A 25,588-nucleotide genomic window follows, 5' to 3' on the forward strand; every position below is an offset into this window, starting at 1 on the left:
TAAAAGTATACATGTGATATCCAACATCTTCAATGAGAAGCAATCACAGCCACAAGAGCCATCGGGCACCGTTCCATATTCCCTTGCCCATGCCCAGGAATACTCGTAGGATCATCACCATAAACCACACGTACCACATGAATCCAACGAGCAGCCACTCCACTGTCAACCAGAGCGCTCGTCTGATCCATCGTAGACGCCTTCTTCGTCTGCGGAGCATCTTCTCCATAATGTCTATCACGACTTTGACTTTCAGGGGCTGACCCAGCGCCAGGTCGCGGTTCGTCTCGTCTGCCAAATCAGCTGCTTTACGACTTCGTTCAGAAAGGTCGTCGGCAATGCTAGACCGAACGTCTCCGATGCGGTTTTGGAGCTGAGGACTTGTTCGGTAAGTGAGCTGATCAGCGGAGGCCTGCCACCGCCGACCAGAGTTTTGAATGGCGGTGGCGAGGGCACGGCCGGCTAGTGAGTAGAGTTCGTAGTATGCGGTTTCACGGTCTCCTTGCTGGGCTATTTCGGGACATATCTTGGCTATGTCTGCCCAGCCTATATTTGCGCTGTTGCCTGAAGATGGACCCGTCGCGGCTAAGCTATCTGGACAGAAAGGCTTGTGTGCCTCCTGCGCTCGGCGATTAATCTCCATTGCCTTGACGCCGGTACTGAGAACCAAGGCTCGCATACGGGCAATCTCACGACGAGTGAGTCGGGTCCGTTCTGTAGGCGTGGCTTTGTCTGCGATCGACCAGGGTCTGTTCTTGAACGATCGGCCATCGTCTTCTGGTCTAGATGAGCTAAGCCTAGAGCTCAAATGATTGCCTGCGTCTCCGACACCTTCTGGTGCACTGCCTTGTCGCGACTCTGTTTCTGAAATATCAGAGTCACCCGGCTTGGTGGATCGACGTCCGAGTAAAGCAGAAGATGACGCTCTTCGAGGATCGAAATGAGGCGGACGAAGCATATCAATCCGAGATTGCTGCCGGCTACGATTTGCAGAATCTGGCGAACCCAGGTCCACCTTGCTATTATCCGCGCTGTGTGCGCGATTAGGGTCTTGAATGGGATGGAACTGAGGCATAGAATCCAGGAAATGCTTCGGCTGACTCTGATGACCCGCAACATCGCGTTTGGAGGGCATCAGTGATACGTTTGTGGATGATCTAGACCGGCCGCGAGCCTTCTCACTCTCCGACTCATCTGTAGTCTCATTGTCAGGTGGAGATTCACTCGTCCCGTCTCTCCTCCAAAACATGTCGCCTAGTTTTGAAACACCACCCCGAATAACAGTGTCGATTCGCGGTCCCTTGAATATGCCACGAAGCCCAGCTCCTTGATCCTCACTGCGAAGGCGAGTGCTTCCCGACCTAAGGTGCATTTTAGTCTGACCAAAGGGTGTTGGCTCCGATGCCCCCGGCCGCGGGGGACTGGATTGCAGCTTCTCCAGTAAATTTGGGTTCTCCGAAGGCAGACTGGCATCCTTGGCAGACACATGATGGCTCCCATCTGGCTCGGGCGTTGCTTCACTAGCCTTGTTGTCGCGAATGATCTGCTTGATCTTGCTGATGGGATTCCTGGTTGGAGATCCAGACCGACTCCATCCTGGAGAAAGGTTGGTACCTAGCGTGGGATCCGTGCTTCCTCGGGTAGGCTTAAGGTCAGGAGAGGTTGGTAGCGATGAGCCCTTGTAAAAAGGAGACTTCTGCGGCCCGTCTGTAGCATCAAGACTTTGCCTCCCTAGCTCATACCGGGGTGGGGAGCCAAGGTAGGGTCGGTCCAGGACAGGCCTTCGATCGGAATCGCTTGTGTTGACCAATGAACTCTTGCTACTGCTGTGGAAGCGAGTAGGCAGCTGTGATAATGTGTTCTTTTCTGGTGTCTTGATACTACTCGGGGAAACAACCAGCTCCTGATCAGATATTGCATCAGACAAATCGCGGTCCCGTGCGTCCCTCGCAACCATCTCAAGCATCTGCTCCTGAAGAAAATCTCTGTTCGTCCTTGATATGGTCTCACCACCTCGGTTTCCCTCGCGAGACGTTCTTTTTGAGACTCCGGTATCATTCTCGCTACTGGAAATATCAGAAATAGTATCTTTGACATGCCACCCGAGGTCATGGTGGATATTGTGAAGCTGGCCGCCATGGCGATGTGGAAATGCCCTGATATTGTGCAGCGTTTGCTTCGCTGTGTCAACCTTGGAGGTGCTTGAAATCGACGGGTTCAAATCATGGTCGTCTTGCATTGAGAAATGAGGGATGACCTCGAGGGTGTCGACAGCCGTTTCGCGGGACATGGGCTGTGTCATGTTTGTAGTTGAAGGAAATATCTTGCGCCAGGTACGGTCCTCGATGAGTTCCTTGTGATTTTCTTGTTCCAGCCAGTACGCATCGGCCACGATATCACAGGGTTCAATGAACCAGTCCACCCGGGGCCTCCTCACTCGAGCCGCTGCCCTTGAGCTGTTATCCGGGGAGATTTGGCTATTTGGGTCATCCGCTCCTGGGAACCCAGGCAAAAGGGACTCGTTATCCTCTGGATGTGCTGCAAATGATGTCGCTCGTTCAACCACTTTGTCGACCCATGGTTTAACGCACTCCAGGTCGCCAAAACCCTGACTTTCTCCATCAATGACTTTCCGCTCGCGCGCTCGAACTTTCCGATTCCGAATGTATTGCAGCGGATTATATTGTCGCCCTAGAGGCACCCTGTCCCCAAGGCCAAACTGGAAGGGTCTACTCGCCATTGGGGAGACTGGAGGGCTTGAAGTCACCCGCTCAAGTCCAGGCTTTAGAGGTGGTAGAACATCAAGAAGTCTTCTGTATTGCGCCATCAGCTCTAGGTGATCCTTGGCTTTCTGTGCTCTGGCTAAAGTCGAGGATGAGAAGTGATATCGATAATGTGAATCATGCCCACCACCCTCGAAGCTCGAGTCAAATTTCCCAGAAGAGCGCCGTGCAGACTGGGCTTGTTGATATCTGGGACTGCCATTGTATGAAGACTTTCGTTGTTGCTGAAAGTGCTGTTGGAGATTGCTCCCTGAACTGCCATCAGGTAACGGCCCGAGTCGTGGGGGCGTATTTCGTGAGACATTTCGTCGCGAAGCGGTGCGTCGAGATTCGCTCAGGTTCAAAGCCATCTGCACAATTTGGGTTGATTCAGCATCATTAACGGCTTCTCCAGAAGTACGCGGTGGCTGGAACGGCTGCTCCGACTCTTCGCTGGTGACATCCTTCTGAGCAGACCCGCCGCTTCGACTCTCTACACTCTGAGGCGATATGCTACTCTTATCGCGCAAGCTTCCCCCAGAACGCTCGCTCGGTTGTAGCAACTGCCTGTTATTCGATCGTGAAGGCTGCGGCGTACGTGGGGACTGTGGTGCCTTGCCGTTTGGTTGTAGATTGTCCCTTGCAGACCCTCGACTTGCATGTCGTCTGCCACCGGAAATCGAGTCGTGGAGTAAGAAGCCGCCGCCATATTTGTATTTCGGTCTGCGCCGTGTACTCCCTCCCCTGTGGAGACCATCTCGATTGTTCTGGTCTGCCTGTGCAAGACCCGAGCCATGGTGTTGTTGGCTATCGCCAGTGTAGCTCGGTGAGAGACTAGTGCCTGAGATGAGCTCGCGCCGACCACCGCTGCGACTCGACTCCCCGGTCTCGTAGCTAAACCTGGGCCGACCCTGACTCTCTGGAGTCAAGAGACCGGTTCGGGAGTCGAAGTGGCCCGGCGGTCTTGGTGCATCGTGGTCCGCCATGGCGCCGGTGTTTGCCACATGCTTCAGGCGCACAGTAGACGAAGCAGGCGGCTGCAGCTCAGGTGCTTCGATTCACCATCTTCAGCCTCGGAGGGGAAGATACAGTGCACTAGTCTTCGGGAGAGAAGCAAAGCGTCGCCAGGAGAGGGAGAAGGGTCTGTTGATGGGGTCTGAATCTGAATGACGAAGCTGGAGACGCCCCTTGAAGCTTGAATCACTGGAGGTTCTCAGAAGTGGATGCAAATGCGGATACCGACTCCATCCAAGGAAGAGGGCGGGTGGCATGTGCCGGGGCAAGAGCCACCGACGACTGCATGCAGGGAGCTGGTGAACGTCTCCTCTTCAATGTTCAGTTTGCATCAGCTGTCACAGCAGTCGCAAAGGCCGGCAATTATTGACATGTACAAGACGTCGCCCTTCAAATGCCTGGCTGTTTTCTCCCCAGCCGGAACCGAGGGCTCTCACAAAACCAATCTCTATTGCCCGCGTCATTTGCACCGGCACGGGTAGCACAACGGCCCAACGGTGTGGCTGCGGACGTACCAACACCAGAGTCTTGAACGGCTTCCTGCAGCCACACACACTCCAGATGTGGCAGTATCAGCTGCCTAGCATGCAAGTGCGTGCATATCAACGCAGTACGGCGCCCAACAACTCAAAGAATCTGCAGGAGTCGGCGTTACCTCCCTGAGTAACCAATCAACAGACCTAATGCTGCAGCCCATCGCCATGCTGGCATGTGAGACTCGGACAAAAGCTCCCCTCTCTGAAGAGCCTACCTACAGTAGGTACGTCTGCTGATGTGTGCTGCCTTCACACAGGTGTTCAAGTTCATGGCGTATTCTCGTAAATGCTTTCTACTCTACATGATTGTGTGGTGATGTACACTCTACGTCTATTCATACAAAATGCGGACTCCAGGGACGCGTACCACCTACGCAGCAGCCGCGACATCAGCAACTGCATCCTCGCACCTATCACAAAGCCCATCTTCCTGCGCAGCAAGGTACCTCCAACACCTAGAGCACTTCGCCTGTCGCGGAGGTAGCACATGCACTATACCCCCAGGTGCCGCAGGGAGCTCGAATTCCCGTGTGTAGCACCACGCTCGTTCATCGTCCACTGTCCTGTTCACGTCCACATGTGATACTACAAACATCGCGTCAAGCTCGTCGGCGTATTCGTCAAGCAGGGTTGCCAACTCGTTGTTCTCAGTGTTGATAAGAACAGAACATTGAAGCGAACTGCCTAGGGCTTTCGCCTCGCGTGCTTGTTCCAAACCAGCCTTGACGGCAGCATGGACAATCCCGAGGGACACCGCATCGCGTCGGAGTTTGTCCGGGTCGACTGTTAGTCGGGATGGATCGATCAGCGGTGACTTGTATAGTTGCCGAGCTGGGTTTTCCAAGTTGCTACGTGGCTGTAGTTAGATCTTTGCGACTCTCCAACATGCACCGATAATAAAACTTACACATCATCAACCATCCACGACGGGCGATGGGACCATGCTTCCTCAACTAATACCGGTGTGATAGGTGCTAGCATGCGCAGGAACCCAATGAAGATGGGTTCAAGGGCGCCACCGCCGTCGCCGCAATACAGACGATCCTTGAGCGCCTCGAGATAGAAAGCAGACAGATCAGTAGCTACCCAGCGATTGATAAGGCCTGTTGCCTTGTGGAACTCGTAGTTATTGACAGCCTCCCAAACCTGAGCCATGGTGTCGGATAACTGCGCAATGGCCATTTGATCGAGCTTGGTAAGCGGAGCGCTGCGGCTGGACTCGTGCAGCGACCCGAGCACCATCTTCAGAATGGTACGATACTTGATGAGCGCGTTGTGAATTGGTTGCAGAATAGAAGGTCCAATCAAGATATCAGACGTAAAGTCACAGCTAGCAGCCCACAACCGTAGAGCATCCGCTCCAAGGGCGTCGAAACGAGGCGCCCCTTTACTACCACCTTTGCTTTTGTCCTTCAGCGGCGGCAGCAGTCGCCCATCTATTACCTCTTCAGGAACAATGGTATTGCCAAGTGACTTGGACATCTTCTTTCCCTGGGCGTCCAGAGTGAAGCCGTGAGTAATGAGCGTCCTGAAAGGCGGTTGGATATCTGCGTCCGACACACCATCCGCCTTTTGCGAAGCAACGTACGTTAGCAAACTCGACTGAAACCAGCCGCGATGTTGGTCCGAGCCCTCAAGGTAGACGTCGACAGGCTGCCCGATTTCCATCCAGCTGGTGCCGCTGTCGAACCATACATCCATGGTATCTGTGCCTCTCCGATATCCGCCCTGGAGATTTGCCGGCACCCAGGCGGGATCGTCAATCGGATCAGAGAACCACGCCTGCGACGTCCGCTGCTGCATCACAGAAATGATGTGCTCAATGGTTTCTTCGTCCATGACGGCATTGCCAGCCTCATCGTACAGGGCGGGAATTGGAACCCCCCATGACCGCTGCCGCGAGATGCACCACTCGCTTCTGCCCTTGACAAAGCTCTCAAGACGAGACCTCCCCGATTCCGGAACGAACCGCACGTTACTAAGTGCCTTCAGCGAACCCTCTTTTATCCGTCCCACGTCCGTGAACCATTGCGCGGTTGCTCTTACAACAACAGGCTGTTTCGTCCGCCAGTCGTACGGATACTTGTGCTGGATATCGTGCGTAGCGAGAACGTCCTCCTTTATCAATTCCAAGACGGCCTTGCCGCCGCCTTCCAAAATTGAAGGGGCGCCGGTGAGCAGGTCAGGCTGATCAGGGTACGCCTCCTGCGTAAAGAATCCTTCGTCTGTAATAGGAGCAAACGCCTCGATTCCAAGCCTAGCACACGCTTCATAATCATCCTGACCGTGTCCGGGCGCCATATGTACCAGCCCCGTGCCCGAATCAGCAGATACAAAGTCAGCATGAACAATGGGTTGCTCCGCCGCTGACTTGCCGAGCAGCGCATTTCGGTATCTCAACCCAGCTATCTCCGAACCGTAAATGGAGTCGGCCACAATCTCAAAAGGGGGGAGCAGTTCTCGCATAGCATCGGTACGGCTGGAGCCAACCAAGAGACCATAGTCGCCCACCCGTAACAACGAGTACAGCAACTTGTCATGAACTGCGATAGCCTTATTGGCAGGCAGTGTCCACGGCGTAGTCGTCCATATAGCAGCGTATATAGGACCGTCAAAGCCAGCAAGGGCCGGTATCGAACTCAAGTCCGCAACAATAGGAAACCTGACATATGCGGCATGGGAGATGTGGTCTTCTCGATACTCCAACTCGGCTTCCGCCAGCGCTGTCCTCGACGAGACGGACCAGTATACAGGCTTGTGCTTGCGGTAAATCAGCCCGTGGCGCACCATTTTCTGAAAGACCCTCAATTGGCGTATTTCGTATTCGCGGTCCATTGTGGTCCATTTGTTCTCCCAATCGGCCATGACTCCAAATGACTGGAATCCCTTCATTTGCTCTGTAATGGTCTTGCTAGCCAGCTTTCTTGCCGATTCGCGCACTTTGACAGGACTCAGTCCCCCTGCGGTGTTGGAGCCCAGGGCTTTCATCTCAATTGGGAGGCCATGGCAATCCCAGCTTGGCCTGTACACTACCCGCTTTCCGTTTTGCACCTGGCTGCGAACAATCATGTCCTTGAGGATCTTGTTGAGGGCATGGCCGATGTGTAGCGGGCCGTTGGCATATGGGGGGCCATCGTGCAGAACGAACTGGTCGTTCTGAGGACGGTTATTTGTCTGCCATTGGTATAGGTCGTCGCTGCAGTCCCGAAGATGTCGTCGTTGCAGCTTCGGATTCGGACGAGCCCTGCACCAAAAAGTTAGCGAGGTGCCTCGACTCGTGCTACATCCAGCGGGCTTGCACGCTTACGGAAAACTTGACTTGGGGAGCTTCAAGGTCGCTTTCCATGACTTGGACATCTTCGTCCTGTGTCATGGCCCAGTGCGTGCTGGTCGAGCTCGGCCGTGGCTTGTCAAAGCACGTCGTCGCAACCCGAGGAGTCGAGAAATTTGTCACTTTACGCGAGCCGACCAGCTTGAGCGCGTGTTGCGCTGCCAGACCCCAGAAGATTGGAGCTCGGGGTCCAGTTTAGCGCCGCCGGAGAGCACTTGACAGCACATGCATGACGTGGGGCAGGCAGTCAATAGTATTGACATTACTGATCAAAGATGTACGACCGTTGACAGCTCCTGGGACCGTGAACTTCGCTTCACAAGCTTCCGGTAAAGCCAGCACAGCATGGCGCCCATACGTCGCTATTTACGAATCACGAAATACTCTGTCCTAGAATGCCGCATATACCTAGACAACCCTTCACTCGCGCAGTCATGGCTTCTCAACCCGCGCAATGCCGTTCTGCCACGCATCATTGAAAACATCCGGCCGCTCGTGATTCCCAAGCTCCGCGAGGAAAAGGAACGAAGCAAGAAAAAGAGCTCTAAAAAGAAAAATATCAAGGACGTCATTGTTCAAGGTACGCGGGCACCGGGCAAATGACCTTGGGGACTCCCTACTAAAAAGCCTGCAGACGATTTTGAAGTGTCCATGTTCTTGACCGAAACGTCGACACGCCACTCTCTCCTGACAAAGAGGAAGCATTTCCGGGACAAGGGCCCCCGTATGATGCAGTCGAATTCTACAAAACTTATAGGCGAGACCAACATTGTTCCTGTTGACGTGGATGGCGAGGACGAGGTGTCTGGTTTACGGGAAGAAGATGGTGACGACGGCGATGACGTGAGGCTGTCAGACATTCCAGTTGCCAGCGCTCAGACGCGGTCCAAGAGACACAGGGACAATGACAACTCAAACGCAAGAGCCCAAAACAGCCATGTAGAGGCAGAAGGGCAAGATGCCATTGAAATTGATTCTGATGCAGACGAGCCGGCGTCGAAGCGGACACGGTTTCCCGACGGCCCGGACGAGGATGAAGACGAGGACGACAAGAAGAAGTTGACCATGGATGTGTATTACGAAGGATTCGCCATCTACGGGCGAGTGCTCTGTCTTGTCGTGAGGAAAAGAGAGAACAAGACCCCACGACCTCGACAAGACGGCGCCAACAAACCTGAAGGCCAAGCCAGTATGGAGAACTGGATCACCTCAACGCAGATCCCGGTCGGTGAAGATGTTCCCTGAAATACTCCGTACTATGGCATTCAATGACTCAAACACTCTCTCTTTACACGGCCAAAAGCACTGGGCTCATCACAAAGTCAAAACAGCATCAGAAACGGAAATCGCTGCTCTACCACACATGGCGCAATCCGTATGATGGCGAGTGCCTGGCCTGCCTTGTTTTCAAAACAACTTGCCCCAAAACCACGGGAGCGCGCGGCGTTTGCGTGCTGCAACCACGTCCACGTCAGCTATTCCTCGCTCGTACGGCCTTGTTCAGCAAGAGTCCCGGCTCCTTTCCAAACAACCTTGTGAAGCTCCTCCACGCCAAGACAAAAGCTGAACAAGATGTTCTGGCGTGTTAGTCGAAACAGCTGAACTGCCCCGCACGGAGAAAGTGTATGATCCCTATGCATGACACCTCCTGTTCACACAAGGGAACAGTCGGCACGATCCGTCATTTGAGTCCCCGAAAGGACAACCGGCATGAAACTCCCCTGGCCAGAATGCTGTACTCCCAACCCCTTACCAAGAGGAAGCATCGGCTTTTGCACAAATCTCCATCCTTAGCAGACGCCGGAATTGAGGGGGAAATGTCTCCAACGTTGGCGGAGAGGAACCGAAAAGTTTGTTTGTGATGGAGATTGGTCCTCCGTCCTGGGAGGGGAGGAGGGGTGGTGAGCCAGGGGTTCGAAAAGCAGAAGATGCCAAGTCTGATTGGCGCGATTGCGACCAATATGCTGGTCGACCGAGGTGCGGAGGTGCGAGGATAATTGTTTCTGAGACCCTTTTGTCTTGACTACTAGTTTCGACGTCACAATCCGGGCAGGTAATCAATCGCAAAAGTTGGTCATGTGGAATTGTATGTACACCCTGGACAGGGATTCAACGGGATGATGCGTTTTACCGCTCTTAGTTTCCCGGTGTCTGGTGGTGGCCATGGTCATCATCGCCGCCCTCGCGGGCCAATGTCGCCGCCGCTCATCATGTAGTATTGGTCTTTTTCCTTCTTCCTTTCAACTTTCTAAACTGCTCGAAACATCGTCTTTGCCAATGACTTGATCGGTTGGGGTGTGCTGCCTCCTCTCGTCCCATCACAAGTTTCGTCACGCGGGGTGTGTAGCACAAGTCACGTAGCACCAACATTCACTCACGAAAAAAAGTGAACTGACATGATGTCAATCTCATCTCCCAGGGGTGGTTATCACATTTTCCCTACCAACACCCCCAAAAAAATATGTGACAAAAATGCGCGGCTCGTGTCTCGTCTGACCAGGAACTGTCTCTCGCCCCGACTCGATAACTTGTCGGCAATCAGAGAACCTAGCTCCCGTCTCCGAGCCAAAGGGAGGGAGCAACGTCATTGGGGATGCTGGGGATAGTCGGCTCGGCAAACCTGGCCCAGTCTGACGAACACCCGAGGTTTCCGAACCGCAACTGCCCAGGCTAGGTAGCCAACATGTATGTACATACGGAGTACGGAGTACATATGGCAGGTGTTAAAAGCATGTCGTGACACATAGCCAAGGTGCAGGAGGGCATGTGTACTTGCTGTCCAAGTATCCGTTGCTCGCCGAGCCGTACATCGGCGTCCGAAGGTGAGGCGCTGGATATTGGAAGGCTGCGCTCGCGAGCCGCGCCAAGGTGGCCCGGACGGCTCGCTTGGTGGACCGATATCTCGATGATTATGGCGTCAAGTAGCATCATTGGCATCAATTCCGACATGTCCGTCTCAAGACCACACCCAACCCACATGCACCCACGGTGAGCGCGTAAGACGCCGCGGCCGGTGCGGCTTATCTTTCGAGTTTGTTGGCGTGATTGATTCCTGCCAAACCCTTGCATGATGCGGCGAGCCGTGTATGTAATTGCAAGGCGTCGCAAGTGAAGCCGTGCATGTTTGCATGCCTAGGCGTGTGCCTGGGTGGCGTGGGAAACGGGCCATGTCCATGCAAGGCGCACGTTTATTCAACGCGGGCTGGGCTGATGATTACACACGCCGTGGGAATGAAGGCGTCCTGAATACTGCAAAGGGACTGCGAAGCAACAGGCTTGCTTTTTATCCCGCACAGCCAAACAGAGAGCATGCCACCATATTCTGATTGTGCCGTGGAGAGACCGCCGAGTGCTTGCCTGGGCGCTACGGAGTACATATAAGTAAGTACCTTTGGGTACCCAGGTAAGGTCTGGACTCTGGTGTGTAACTAGACTGGATCTGGAGCTTGTAAGCCGAGCAAGTGATTACGAATGTCCAAATGAGAAGCCATGATTAAAACAGCCTTTACGGAGTATGCAGCGAGCATACCGACTCACAATGTGCATATGTACACCGTGCTTCAGCCAGCCAGGACAAGCCGTCAAGACCATCGAACAATTCCACATGCTTGAAAACCTCAGCTATGCGCCTCATGAGACCTCGTTGCGTAAGGTGTCCAATTGCCGTCCCGCAAGCCAACTCGGCCGCATCTCTGCAACAGCGAAAGGTGAGAAACGATCGGCCAGGGCCAACGGGCGTAGTGATTGGTTAGAGCCCCTGGTTTCCACGTGGCGGCGTCGAGCTTGGAATGTCAAGTGCACATGTGCATTTTGGATTGACGGTTCCGTTGATCGGCCCGGAGCACGGCGTCATGTCCGACTGCCGAAACCCAGTAGTAAATGTCTGGTGGTTTTGTTTTCCCATGATGCCTCTCCAAGTTGCAAGGCGCACTCCGCACATCCATTGGCTCGATTATCACCACAACGGCTTCACACCAATGCACGCACGGCAAAGTGGTCAGCAAGTGAAACCCCTCCAGGCACCCCATAGCCTGGAATATGCCGTGAGATACTAGTATAGAGTTTCGCCAGAATGTCACTCCGGTTTGCCGTAAATAGAATGAAGACGACAGCCGTTACGCAGCCCGAACATAGACTGAGTGTGCTTGGATCGCTTATTGGCCGACGAGGCTGTTGACCCCGCTACCGATTATCTTTGTATATAAATAGCTTCCGACGGGTGAGGGCATTTGGCTGTGCAAGTACAAATGTATGTACGTGCCGAGATGCCAAGCCTGATGACTTTCGGGCGACTTTTCCCAAGAGAAGACATCGGAAAGGGCCCTCGGAACGGCTGATAGTCAGTGCGCCGCCGGTTGAGGAGGAAGAGTCTGGAAGATTGAGCTTGGAAGTCCAAGTGCGCTCTCCGTCGTCGGTACAAGTCTGAATCCTTTCAATACCATCGAGATCAGTTCAACGCCCGTGTCTCTGCATCTCCTGGCACTGGTGATACAAGGCTGCGGGGCCATGCCAATCCTCCCAGTCAAGGCTGACGAGTTTGAAAGCCGTCTCAACCTTGTATTTGGCAGGTCCATGTCGCGTTATGACCGAAATGTGATACGCACCAGTGAATCGACATGCATGGCCCTGGTTGGCTTTTTTTTTCTCAATACACCAAACATTGCCAAAGTCTGAGCGTCATCGATTAAGGTTCTCTTGGCAGAACCGGCATCTTCCTGGCAATGCTGACATTGTTCACCAGCTTTCGGTTCATCTGCATTGCCGAGCGGGTGAACGCATGTATGTACATACACCAACTGCCTCGCAGCCGAGACTTGGGATGAAATTGATACCCTGGACGACAGACACGCACGCCTTGCACGAATGGAGAAGGTAGCCAGAGAGGGAAAAAGCCTCAGCCTGAAACCCACGACATGGTCTTGATTGTATGTATGTACATATGTACACATACGAGCCCGGAAAGGGACCCAGCGATGAGCTGACGCTCGTTCAGGGCGTGGCGAACCAGCCTCACCAAGGCTCTCCATCCGCTGCAGGATTCATAGATAGTACATGCCGTCGTTTACGAAAGGGGCAAACGTGATAATTCGGATACGCATTACACTCCGCACCGAGTACCCTTTCTCGGGATGCACCTAGCGCGACCGCGAGGTGAGACACACGTGGGAGTATCACCGGCGGTAATAAGGACCAGCTACTCCGTATATGTGGTGCTATTAGTGAAATGCATCGTTTCCTCAGTCCGCGGCCGCAGCGCTGAACAATAGTGCAACCTGATGCAACCCCGAACCAAAATATGCAATGCATCCCGCGGGAGCACCAGTGGTTCTGGAAGTCAGGTCGCGTCTTACACATGACACCTGCGTGCGCAGAATCCAGAACCAGCGCGGCTGCGTGGTGCACGAACACGACTCGGCTTCGACACAGGAGGCTATCGATGCGCCCGTCCCAGCCGGCTGGTTCAGAGACAAGCATCGGGGTCTAGCATCCCAGTCTCTGGGTCGTGCTTTTGCGGAGTAGCAGGGCCAGAACCCCCACGCAGGGTTTCAATGTTCGTCTTCATGTTGCACAGGGACAGCAACCCAGCGATTCTGCTGCTGTCACAACCGTCAGCATCCCGATGCTCAACTTCACCAGTCCCCGTTGACGCTGGGCAGGATGACTTACGACACCGTCAGCCGTGATCCGACAGCCAAAAAAACAGAAACCTAGGTACCCCTGTCACGCTATGATCTATGCAAAATTTTGAGCCTGGCTCAGTCCCTCAGAAGTATTGGAATCATCATGTTGCTGAAACTGGAAGTCGGGAGCTCAGGCTTCCACCCGGGAGGGTTTGCGGCAAGGCCGAAGTTCCTCTCCTCGGTGCCGTGGAGGTCCAGCATGGCAGTAATGATTGATTTGCGTCCGAATGGAGTAGAGTGCCCATGTACCCAGCCATCATGCATAATCGCCTTGTGCTGAGAATGCCGCTGATGGTCGCTGTCAACGTTGGAAGCTTTGACTAGGCGACAGGGAAGAAAGAAGAAGGAAGGGGGAAAAGGATACGAGACCAAAAAAGCAATTACTCGTTAAATTGCATTGAAAAAAAAGCGGCCGTGCTCTTTTAATTGGCAATGTACGGGCGCATGCACGCATGGGCAAGCCTCAAGCTCAGGCCACGGAATTAATCATTTCGTCCAGATGTCCTCATCAATGCTCATCTCGGCACCGACCACCCCGACTTCCCATTTTGCTGGTAAATAATGGGGCCGCCCCTGCCAGGACCGAAGGCCGCACAGCCCTAAGTAAAAGCGTCAACTGCCCTGAAACAGACAATGCTGAGTCAAAATTCGGTACATGTACTCCGTTCAATCAATTGATAAAGTATGTGGCACTAGTACTCCGTAGAGGCGCGAAACAGGGCATTGTGCACTGTTCCAACCCAGACATCAGCATGCGGCATCGAAATTGACCGCAGCCACGAAATTATCAGCCATAGCACAAGGAAGTGTCCCGTCAGGTGTGTATGGTTCTGAGGATGAAGAGGCCATTCTCACTTCGAGAGGCAATTTTCTAACAGGCTGCTTGTAGATCTGTATCGCGATGAAACGGCGGTGAGGTTGACCTTGGACTTTGACCCAACCCACTACCCAATGGCTCTCTTCAAGGCGTTGCGGATTGACGACGCAACGATGATAACTAGCCCGTTTTAGCAAGTCCATCCCAGATGTCGGCATAGGACGATTAGGTATTCCGTAGGTGCGGTACTTGAAAGTAATGTGTTGGGGAATAGTGCGCGGCTAAGGGGGCTGATGGCTTTAGCTGCCGCCTGTCTCCTCTACGCCTTGCGGCATATGCTCAAACTTGGGTCTGGACAACATGCCCTCGTAGCACTTGCCGCGAAGCATGCCTCTTGCACAGTGACTTTCTGGCCACTGAGAGCAAATTCTTGTCCGTATGTGTGTGTACATATGTATGTAAATCGTTCGGCAACCTACCGAGGAACCGGTAGCATGATTCGTTCAATATTCATCCATGGCAATTTGTGGGCTGAAGGGGCCTCTGGAATTAGAAAAAGAAAAAAAAAAGAGCACCCATGCTCGTGAATCTTTGTTCAGCTATTATTACCCCGGTTCGGCTAGGACCCTTATGATTTCATTGTGGCTCTTTGTTGACCCGCTTATCAAATCCATTGCTCATCTCCGGATTCCTGCTGAGCATGGGGCTAGAGTCACGAGGAGACGTTTGAAAAGGCAACCCGACCAGTTGAGGGGATAGAGCAGGCCCGTCACCATCGTCAAATTCCCGCTGCTACCGAGCTGCACATAGATGGAGCAAGGAAAACTGAGCAAGCACTTCTCAAGTTGGAGTTGCGGTGTTTGGATCTGCCTGCCAACTCAGCAGACAGAATGCTCGAAAGGTGAGTCATTGCCGCAGCTGGCCTAGTCCTTGTCCTGCTTATGAGTCCTATTATGATAGTTTCAAGGATGGTGATTGGATTTTCGTGTGTTCGAGGTGCGAACCTAGCAGCCTGACGCAACGCGACCCAAGTCCATGGGAAGGTGGTTGGGTCGTAAGGCTGTAGGACGAATGACCGCGTGATACTCCGTACATAGACTTGGCAATAACCCGGGCCCGGGCCATGCCTTGTTGACTCGGGTGCTGACTGGTGACTGGCAAGACTTGCCAAGGGGCTCACCGTGATTTGATTGACGGCAATGCTTATGCTCTGTCCGTACGGTCCCTCTGGATAAGGTTTCGCTCGGGTATGAGGTGTGGTGATGGGCTTCTCGAAAGGCCCTGGGTAGTACTAGTGTGACGGAGATTAATGGACCCCGACTGACGCTCAGTTGTCGATTTGGGTTGACCGACATTGTCGATGAATATTATTGTTCGGCATGCCGCGCGAAGCTGGAGGACATCCATTCTATTCTCAATTATTCGCACTTCGAAACTATGGCTGCCATGTCATAACCGTAACAGGGACAAGGCCTGTCAATGGTAATGGCCAACGCTAGTGGTATAAAAGCTTAATTCTGAAGCACTTTCTAGCTGAAGAAACGTTCTGAGAAACAGCATCTCAGCGCGAATAGAAGAAATGTCCCTGGTGCAAACGCTGGGAGGAGGCTGGAAATCGATGCCGGTTCTGCCGTTCGAGGTCCGGCAAAAACTGGCCTTTGCAGCATCGTAGGAGCTGATTTGCAACAACACGCCCTCCCCGCGATCGAGATCTGCTTGGTTTGTCACACTTGCTATCACATAACGTCCATCAGGCCAGTCCGCTATCACAGCCGCAAACCAGTTGGTACCCATATTCGATAACTGGACAATTCGGTCCGCTGCCACCGTCGACTGGGCATGTTGTCCTGATGCAGAACGAGTAAATGGACCAGGACTCCTCGTGGTCGGTGATGGTGCTATCAATTGACATTGTAGTAGTAATACTAGTACCGGACTCTACTCATAGTAGGGAACGTACCCCAAACCCCGGCTAATGAGGGACGTTCATTGCTTCCCTAGCCGGGACGCTGGCCTAAGCCATGAACGGCAGACCGGGGACAAGCCGTACGTAGCAAGTGGCCAGATGACTTGCTTTGTGATCGCGTTTCCTGTAGAGGCACGCCTGCACGCCTTCCCCCCTGTCCGGTTCCTGCACTGGAGTTTGTGCTACGTGTCACAGTTGCTGGGAGTGAAGCTAGGCTGCTTGAACCAAATGGCAGGCGGCGACGGGTTGCATCGTGAGGCTGTACGGTCATCATATCGGGCCCCTTCTGGCTTCCTGCTGAAGGAAATAACGTTTAGAAAAGAGACAGGTCTCACCCTGTTTTTTCTTCTTCTTTGGAGTGAGCCCTGAGTTTGAGGGGTTTGCGGATGAGGGAGTTGTTATCAATCCGAGACAAGCAGCTGTTGGGGAAGGAGCAGAGGACTCGGGAACGGGGTACGTAGTACATGTACGTAGTATGTAGTGTATGGAGTATGGATGACAGTATGGAGTAATACCTACGAGTACCGAAGCTGCTCCGTTCTCTGTACATGACAACAACAACAACAGTTGGCCAATTTGGCTTTGACGTCAGGCGCTCTCACGCCATCCATTCCTCTTGCGCGACACCCCGACGTCTCGACGTGGGATGATTACCCCCACCCATGTCCTTCTAATTCTTGCATCCAGAATTGATCGGCCAGGGTGTCGGGTCGAATGTCCTCGTGATAGTGGCAGGTCTCGCCATCAAGCCGAGATTGGGACTCGACTCACTCGACTATGGCATGAAAGGAGACGGCGCTGCATCTAACAACAGTACGCTGCATAATCGCAGCTGGCCCACCACGAGGTTGTGCTCAAGTACCTGCCCGGGTGCCTGTTCGGTGGACGGAGTACAGACATGTATGGACTAAACATTTTGTACACTGGGCCGCTCAGATGCTTCGATGAAGCTTCCATACGGTGGGGAGGCAGAGGCGGTGGAAAATTAATTGTGGTGGATACAAGAACGACACTGACGCCCCCAGATTCATTTGGGCCATCCAGCCTCGCTGTTGTTGAGACATGTCAGATTTGCAAAACCTCCAACTAGTACAAATTAACGGAACAGCGAGCAGTCTTAGACTGACTCGGCTGATAGAATCCAATGCAACACGGCAGCGCCCATTCTTCCGGCGGATAGCATGATCGGATGGGCTTTAAGGCTACCACACCACACCGATTTTTGTTTGACTGCATTGTACATGGCACCAGAAAGAAAGATGAGGCGGTCATTTGGCGGTATGACAGTACTAGTATAGCCACATCATCTGGCGGTATAGTAGAGTTTGCATACCATCAGTGTTGGGGGGAGGGGCCTGGCTTCGCGCCGTCGTTTAGGGGACCAGTGACTGGTCTGTCTGCTATGACAGCACTTGAGGCGTCAGAGTATCGCTTTCAGTCAGTGCAACATGAGCTGCTAGGGGGCCGCTGTCGCTCGTTTGTTTTTCCTTTTTTTCTTCTATACATACAGAGTAAATCAAGCCCAGGGATGTATGAACGAGCCAGCTGGTTCAGACAGGGGCAACACATGTCGCTGGTCGACGTCCAAACCGGACGCTGCAGGGGCCAATGGCCGGCACCCCCAGCGTCTGTTTCAATTTCACTAGCGGGCCCACTCCCTGGCTGCGCAACAAAAACAGCGTCAGCGCTCGTTGAGAGCGCTTCAAAGTTGAGACCACGGCTCAGCGTTGACCAGTGGGGCCGGCTGCGGTCTCGTAATTTGGTGCATCCGTGCTGGAGTACTCGAAATGTCCTACTCGGGCCACGTGTGCGCATCCAGTACTTCCAGAGTACTTGCCTGGCTGGGCGGGAATGGCTTGGCCACGCCCTGTGGGCTCTTCCGCGACCGACCACACACCACGGCTACAACCCAGGCCACGACCACGTCGTCAACCTCAGCAACTTTAGCTTGCTGCCGACCGCCCTGAATCAGGTCAACAGGTACTCCGTACCTGGGTGCCGGACGCAGTACTTGCTCGGCGGGTACTGGGGGTGCTTGGGGGTGCTTGGCTGGCTGTCTGGTACTCTTGTACCTGTGGCTTGGCGACGCCCCCACCCCTGTCGTCCTGCGACTGGCGCCTGGCCGATGCTCAGATTGCTGTCTCCATTCCGAGGGTTGAGCAGGCTTCGGTGCTGTTGAGCCTCGCCTTTTTGGATACATAAAGGAAAGGGCCCTCCCTCATCGTCCGAAATTGTTAATGCCTCTCCAGTATCACTTGAGTTCCAGAGAAATTCATTTCGACTCTCTTCAAACGAATCCATTGTCGTTGCCTGCGACATTCCACCTCCATCTCGGCTCAAGATCTACAAGTTCCTGTCACTACAACCCACGGCCATCCCGAACCTTCCATCATCACAACACCACCAGTTACTGTCGAGCAGTATACAGCGCAGAAGTCTTGAACGATTCACCACGATAGTCACAATGCCTGCCCAACGACCATCTCATCTTCCTCCATGCCCTGGGCCTCCCCCCAGCCGGCCTCTTCCTCCTCTGCCCAACCGCGGCTAAAGTTTCCGCCCTTCTGGATATTTGACAGACTTTCACACTGTTATGTTCACTCTCGGTACTGCTCGCACTTTGACAGAAGAGCCACTCAGCCTTGGAGGCTTAGATCTGTTAATGGACTGGAATAACAGAGCCGTTGCATGTTTGGACGCAAGGCTTTCTTTGGACGGCATCTCATGACGTGAGTATGCATGTCAGCCGTCTCATTTACCTGACCTGCCTGGACGTGGGGTCAGATATGCATCTACCCTTGGATTCCTTGAACTGGCTTCTGCAAGCTATGGTCACCTGCCTCAACAGCCCCACGACGTACACCTCCACTGCCTCGTTGCAATATCAATAAATCAATTGGCTCGTCTTTACCGGCATGTCTGCAGGCAGCTGCCAGACCAGGGATAGGGGAGATTATGACGAAGTGTAGGAAGCGGAGTCAGCAGCAAATCTCGAAGGGCATAGTCAAACACGCTCGCTGTACAATACCCTCGATGCACCAACTCCACTTCCACGGCCACGTCAAGAAAAAAAAAGGTTTACTGTCTTGGGCTGGCTCAAGCGGAAACATCTCGTCGTATCATTCCACGATTTCGCAAGCCGGTCTCGGCTCACAATCATCCCATGTACTTTTATATTACTATTTAATCGGTTATTTTCCTTGGCCTTGGCAAAGATTGCATTCTGCTACACCTGCATACAGCTCATTTCGGGGAGACTTTGTAGGAGGTTACCCGTCGGCATTTTGTCTTTTCTACTATAGAGGGCATTGCTTGGATACAGGGGGACTCGGGTTTCTTTTCTTGCATGTTTTGTTTCTTTGGTTGGCAGGCGCAAGTCATCGCTGATACCCTCACAAATGCGACGTGGTTTTTTTGGATTGTACGCCTTGAGATGTGAGGAAGAGTAATGACTGGAACGTTGGGATAACGGGGAGATATAGACTACCACCAAGACTTCATAATAGAAGCTGCTTTACACAAACTGTCCACTGATCGCTCGGTGTTGACGTTTGGCATGCCATTTTTAGCGCACCAGTTGACCCTCTGACAAGACAGCCTTCAAATGCTGGCTATTGTATCGTTGTACCTCCCCGCATCAACAAACTCTCCTGCTGCCGGCTAGAAGGTCTTGTCATACCACTGCCAAACCGTCAATTGGACGCAAACGGGGAGTCTTGTGCCAAGAGGCTCGGTGGTCTGTTCTGGCCACGCCAAAAGTCTCCAGCGTCGCGGCTTGGTTGTTTGGCTGCTCCGAAACGCCGCCGTTCGTGACTGGTCAAGAAGGAGCCACCATACACCAGTGAGGCAGGTGGGGAAGCACGATCGAATACTAGTACCAGACAGTGCTACTACAAAGAATCTCTGCAGGAAGAGACGGCGACACATGGACGGAGTGGTTTAGCCGTACTGGCCAACACGACAAGTACTTGACATGAATAATACGGAGTAACTGCTGCTACTAGCACTAGCAAGCAGTAGCACTACCACCACCACCAAGGCTCGCGTTGCGCAAGGGGCGTGCGGACTGGTTGAGACAAGGGCGGCGTTGCCGACAACCATGGGCGCTTAGCTAGGGCGCTGCTGGCGTCCGAATTGGAACATTCGAACACTTACAATCGATGACACGGCGACGACGACGCGCAGCGGCTTTCGAGGGAGCACGCCGGGCCCTGTCAGTCGCGGAAACCTTGGCATTGGCACTGACGGGCACTGCAGTAGCTGCTTCATCTGCGTAATTTTTTTTTAAGGTTTCGCGACGTGTTTGACGTTTTGGAGACCCAACGTGCGCTGCTGGCGTGAAAGGCGGCACTAGCAAGACGGACTTGCTCCCCGGCAAGCAAATTCGACAGATAGAGTTTTGGGCCGGCGTCACGATCCGGAGTTTCTCCACGTTCCAAGAGCGGCGGGCTCGCCGGCCCCCTTTTGTCGCTTGCTTGCTTGCTTGCTTGTGGGAGAGTTTTGTGATCGTGGTGTTAAACCGTTAGGAGTAAGTTTGTTTCCGGGCAGAAAGCAGCAGGAAGGATGTGTTCTGTCTTACGAGTGGCTTTTTTTGTGTGTGTTTGTGTGAGCGGTACGTATTTTATTTGACTTCCTTTCTTTTAATTTAGCCGGAATGTGGGGGCAGTGCTCACATCTGAAGAGATAAGAGAACAATTACCCAAGGGATGAAAGGTGCCAGGATGTATGTACTTTGCAATCTTGTATCTTGATCCAATTTTTTTTCCTCTTTTTTTTTCCTGTGAGAACATTGAATGTCAAGCAGGATTTCGACTCTTGAAAGACGGGGATGTGGGTTCTTTTGCCAAAGTGGGCGGCTAAAATGGGCCGGGAACCTTGGACTCATCAAGTCCCTCGATTTCGAAATTACCGATGCTACTAATGCAGGGACACAGCCCTTGGCTCCAGCAAAGCTATAATCGCTGTGTTAAGTCATGTTATATCGCAATTTGCCACATTCTGATTCACGCACGCCCAGCTTAATTTTGCAACGTGAAGCATTGTCCCTAATAAAAAACACATGCAGGTACAGACGGGGGTCTAGACTTTGAGCCTCGTGGGCTGCAAACATTTTGTTTTTGACAAATTGCACGACTCGGCACTATCCAAAGGTCTGTGCGACTCCCAGTGGTCTGATGTCTATACTTGGTAAGGCTTATGTCACAGGTTTCATGGCCGTTTCTGGAATTCGTGTGCTGCTGCGGTGTAACGCTCGCTTGGCATGTTGGGGGGAAAAATGTGTTTGCTCTGAGGTGCATGCAACATGTTGTGATTTGTCTTGGAGAATTAATAATAGCTCGGCAACTCGGGTTGTGAAAGTGTCTGTGGGCCAGACTATCTGTTCCTGATCGTCAGGGGTTGTGAATCATGGTGAGGGGAGGAAGAGGAAAAAAAAAACTTGACACTGTGGGCTTTGACGTCCTATTCTTCACGTTGTATCTTTTGACGAGCTGCAGGTGGTGCGTCGGATATGAGACGACCATCCAAGTGGGCACTTTGATATTGCTTGTGCCTGCCCCAGGTTCCAGGTACCTACCTAGGTAGGCACTTACTTACTTTAGGTAAGGGTACTTTAGGTAGGTAGGTAGGTACATACGACAGCCGTCGTGGGCTCGTGGCTGGCATGCAACCGTCTATTTTCTGCTCTCGGAATATGGTGCCCATGCTGGTATTGAAACATGCTGCAGTTTGCTGCAAGACGTACAACACGTAAGATCTGACGCGGATCAAGGCAGTTTCATCGGGAAATGGGCAAGGCTACCGAAACTGTCGCGGAGTGATGCTCTCCGCAAGTGCCTCATATTTTGTCCCGAGCCAATGTCTCGCACTCCGTGTCGGCTGGCCTTCCTCAAACGGTTCCGAAGCGATCCATGTGCAAAAGTTGAGTTGAACCTGTTGATCATTCCATTCGTCACATGACCACGTGGGAAGATAGGCGCCGTGGCTTGCTGCGGCGCTGAGTTCTAAATCGGGCTCATCGTCCCCACGGCTGCAGGCCAGCCTTGTCAAGCTTGCATCTCCAATGCCGTGTCCACTTCCACGTATTGCAATCTATTGCATTCCGTACTCCGTACCTTGCTCCAGACATCTGCGCGGCCAACACCACCATAGCCTGTCACCACCCCCCCAGATTTTCCTAGCCGAGCCGCGTCAACGGAGGTGATTGATCTTCTTGCGGCGCGCTAACGGACTCCCAAGGGTGTGACGACGGCAAAGCCAGCATTTTGAAACAACGCATTGAGCTTGGCCAAACCACACCATGTTGGAGCTTCATGTCTGGGGACCAGCCTTTGGCCTAGCCTCTATTGACGCAGAGTGCCTCGCGATCATCACGTATCTTCGCAATGCGCTTCCTGCCAGCGGCTGGCGCCTCATCCCGAGCAACCGTCCTTCCGCATCCCCATCAAGTATGCCCAACCATTGAGCATCATTCACGGTGCTGTCCACTTTGACCTCAAACCATCTGACCGCCTCCGAGCAGATCTTCTCCCCGCTCTCGACCATGCCGGCACATGGGTTAGCGGTTATCACGCAATAGTAAACTACCTCACTTCCAAGTCACTCTGTACAAACCTCGATGCGAATTTGGACCCTGTCCAGCAAGCAGACACCATTGCATACGGTGCTTACTTGCTGGCCAACGCCGCGCCCCTCGTCGATCTGTCTCTCTACGTCTCGGCCGCGAACTGGTCCGCAACAACAAGACCGGCCTATAGCGCCTTGTTACCATTTCCCTTGACATGGACCCTGCCGCCGCTGATACGAGCCGAGGCTGCTCAGCGCGCGGAGCATCTTGGTCTCGCCGAGCTGGATACAGACTTTGATCCTAATGGCGGACTGCATTTGACTGCTGGCCGGGACGCCTTGCCCGAAACATTTCGTAGGCATTTGCCCGCGCGGACGAAGAAGACTGTGCGAGAGGAGATGACGCCTGAACAGGCTGCTGCTATACGGTTGTATGGGTTGGCGGAGGACTGTCTATCCGTTGTGAATTCGTTGCTGGGAGAGAGCAGTTTAGAGGACAAGTCGCCTCGTTTCTTCGGCGGAAGCCGTCCATCCTCTTTGGATTGCCTGGCATATGGGTTCCTGGCACTTATGGTAGTGCCGGATGTCCCCAGAAGCTTCCTCAAGGACTGGATTGGCGCGGAGACCCCACGGCTCGTCACGTTCGTAGAGTCAATGGCTCCCGCTGATTTAACATGGTCTCCTACGGCAGCCCCTTCGATTTTGGGCTCAACTACACGCGTAGCTGACTCCATCTTACGAAATATTCCCAGCGTTGGAGAACATTATGCCAATGAAATGCGGTATAGAACGGAAGTTGGCGTGAAGGGCCTGGATCAGAGGGCTTTGATGATGATGATGAGCGTCATGCTTACAGGTGCTGCCGTCGGATACGGTTTACACATGTACAAGAGCCTACAGCCATTTGGGGCCAGAACACAAGTTTGGAGACAGCTCCGTGGTACATCTAGGTTGAGCCAGTTTGGGGACCTTGGCAATATGCTCAGCAGTGCCATAGGAGCATATCAACCGGATCCAATCCCCACTGGAAATACTTCAAGTGGTCGCCTTGTGGAGGTTGACTCGGAGGTGGATTAATACATCAAAAAGGCACATAGAGTCAGATACCCGTTCCGCTGTGGGACACCAAGTGTACAATATGTAATGAATAGTTAATTTTCAATTTTTGAAGGACGTGGTCTGACCCCTTTCCATGACGCCATTCTATGCATACTCATACAAAACACTTTTTGGCCCACTCCCTGTTTCTAATATTTTCTTTCACTGTTTATCATCGTTCTGAGGGCTCAATACTCTAGATTTGCTTTACCTCCTTGCCAATCATGTCGGGCCGCTCAACCTCCCACTCGTCTCTTAATACGGCAAATGTCAAATCCGTGACCAACAAGCTCTGGCCCAAACTCCAAACCAGCGTAATAGCGTAGAAGAAGTTTGCGTTTCCGCTGCCGGCGTATATCCACAGGTGGTAAAACGCGGGGCCCAGGAACGTGGCGTACAGGAGCGTGGCAGACGCAACGTAGGTGTACCTCATGAGCGGGAAGACGTGCCGGAACAGCGGGAGCATGGCGAGAAACAGGCTCGCGTCGGCGATGGAAGGGTACGGCTTGAAGATGGAGAAGATGCCCAGGAGAAGGGTCAGCACGGCGAGGGGCTGCGTTCGCAGGCGGATCGTCAGGCCGCCCACGTACGCCGCGAGGTGGAGCCAGAAGACGGCGAGGAAGAAGGCCCGGAAGGAGTCGAACATCTCGATGAAGAAGTACCACCACAGGCCGACGTTGGGGGTGAGGTCGGACAGCGTGAGCTGGATGCCATACGTGCGGGAGAGGAACTCCCACGAGTTGCCGGTGAGCACAAAGGACATGCCCAGGAGGAGGCCGAGGCAGACGGCGGTGATGGCGACGCATTTGGCGCCGAATGCGACGGCGCTGGCGGTGCGGCGGGCTTCGGGCTGGCGGTCAAAGGAGAGGAGCACGAGCGGCGGCAGGAGGAGGATTGGGTACATGGACAGGTAGGAGGCGAAGGAGAGGGCGATCATGGCGTTGAACGCGGAGCCTTGGATGGCTTTGGATATGGCGTGGAGGATGGCGCATGTCGTGAAGATGCTGGTGGATCGGCCGATGCAGCTGGCTATTGTGAAGGGGTTAAAGAGGAATCTGGGACATGTCATTGTCAGTTTTAGTATTTTTGCAAAGCTCTTCGACGTACAGGCTGGATTTAACTACTTACGCGGCGGCCACTGCTAATCCACACGCTCGTTTCGCTCTCCGCGGAGACGTAAACAGCCTCGACTGCCCGGCTTCGCCTGAATTCGCAATTGTACAAAGCGCATCGGCGCTCAGCAAGTCGACCAGTATATAGAGAACCGACGTGAAGATGGGCCAGGTTTTGACGCTTGGGAGCAGCGAAAACAGCGGTAGTAGCAGCGGTGCCTGGTGGTAGACACCGCCATCGTAGGGCCACACATTGTGGTTGTAGAGGAACAGTCCTTCTTGTACTGCAAAAAGGAGGAGAGAGAGACGTCAGCTTCCTGCGTCTGGGAGCTAGTTGAAGGGGCTGTCGCGAGGTCATGTCGAGACGGAGCCGAAATACGGGCGCACTTACATCGCTTGAAGCTCGTGACGGGGGTGGAAATCTCTACACGGCCGGTCAAGAGGTCTGGCAGCCCGGGGAAGGCCACGGTAAGAAGGAGTCGGAGGACGGCAGCGCCAGCGTAGACGCCAGCTTTGCCTCGCAATGTCATGGTTGAGGCCATGGCACTTGGTCAGGCCATTGCTTGGGTGCGAGGAGGGGAGACGCGCTGGCCGGAGAGTGTGATGCCGTCGCGGTATGGAGGCCACTTGGCACCTCGGATTCACGGGCCGATGGTTGGAGGTGTGAAGTGGAGTATGTACTCCGTATGTGTACATACGCACTTGGT

General features: G+C 53.5%; 6 protein-coding genes across 6 annotated transcripts; 2 read left to right on the forward strand and 4 right to left on the reverse strand.

Moving 5' to 3' along the window:
* Nucleotides 1-43: 43 nt before the first annotated feature.
* G6M90_00g059750 (uncharacterized protein) lies at nt 44-3,748 on the reverse strand (the record flags this gene model as incomplete). The annotated part of the gene is made up of 1 exon (XM_014689059.1): nt 44-3,748. One exon carries the CDS (start codon nt 3,746-3,748, stop codon nt 44-46), a length of 3,705 nt encoding a protein of 1,234 aa, XP_014544545.1.
* A 934-nt stretch (nt 3,749-4,682) lies between these two features.
* Nucleotides 4,683-7,669, reverse strand: ileS (Isoleucine--tRNA ligase; the record flags this gene model as incomplete). Its single annotated transcript, XM_014689060.1, has 3 exons — nt 4,683-5,160; nt 5,220-7,556; nt 7,620-7,669. 3 exons carry the CDS (start codon nt 7,667-7,669, stop codon nt 4,683-4,685), a joined length of 2,865 nt encoding a protein of 954 aa, XP_014544546.1.
* Nucleotides 7,670-7,988: 319 nt separating this feature from the next.
* G6M90_00g059770 (uncharacterized protein) lies at nt 7,989-8,888 on the forward strand (the record flags this gene model as incomplete). Its single annotated transcript, XM_014689061.1, has 2 exons — nt 7,989-8,223; nt 8,278-8,888. The coding sequence occupies 2 exons, from the start codon at nt 7,989-7,991 to the stop codon at nt 8,886-8,888; spliced, it is 846 nt and encodes a 281-aa protein (XP_014544547.1).
* A 4,511-nt stretch (nt 8,889-13,399) lies between these two features.
* Nucleotides 13,400-13,525, reverse strand: G6M90_00g059780 (uncharacterized protein; the record flags this gene model as incomplete). Its single annotated transcript, XM_066130686.1, has 1 exon — nt 13,400-13,525. The coding sequence occupies one exon, from the start codon at nt 13,523-13,525 to the stop codon at nt 13,400-13,402; it is 126 nt and encodes a 41-aa protein (XP_065986724.1).
* Nucleotides 13,526-22,405: 8,880 nt separating this feature from the next.
* Nucleotides 22,406-23,748, forward strand: G6M90_00g059790 (uncharacterized protein; the record flags this gene model as incomplete). The annotated part of the gene is made up of 2 exons (XM_014689062.1): nt 22,406-22,553; nt 22,628-23,748. The coding sequence occupies 2 exons, from the start codon at nt 22,406-22,408 to the stop codon at nt 23,746-23,748; spliced, it is 1,269 nt and encodes a 422-aa protein (XP_014544548.1).
* A 217-nt stretch (nt 23,749-23,965) lies between these two features.
* PIGU (Phosphatidylinositol glycan anchor biosynthesis class U protein) lies at nt 23,966-25,411 on the reverse strand (the record flags this gene model as incomplete). Its single annotated transcript, XM_014689063.1, has 3 exons — nt 23,966-24,824; nt 24,898-25,165; nt 25,273-25,411. 3 exons carry the CDS (start codon nt 25,409-25,411, stop codon nt 23,966-23,968), a joined length of 1,266 nt encoding a protein of 421 aa, XP_014544549.1.
* Between the last annotated feature and the right edge of the window lie 177 nt (nt 25,412-25,588).

Source organism: Metarhizium brunneum, chromosome 3 (genome assembly GCF_013426205.1).
Source record: "Metarhizium brunneum chromosome 3, complete sequence".
Lineage (NCBI taxonomy): Eukaryota > Fungi > Ascomycota > Sordariomycetes > Hypocreales > Clavicipitaceae > Metarhizium > Metarhizium brunneum.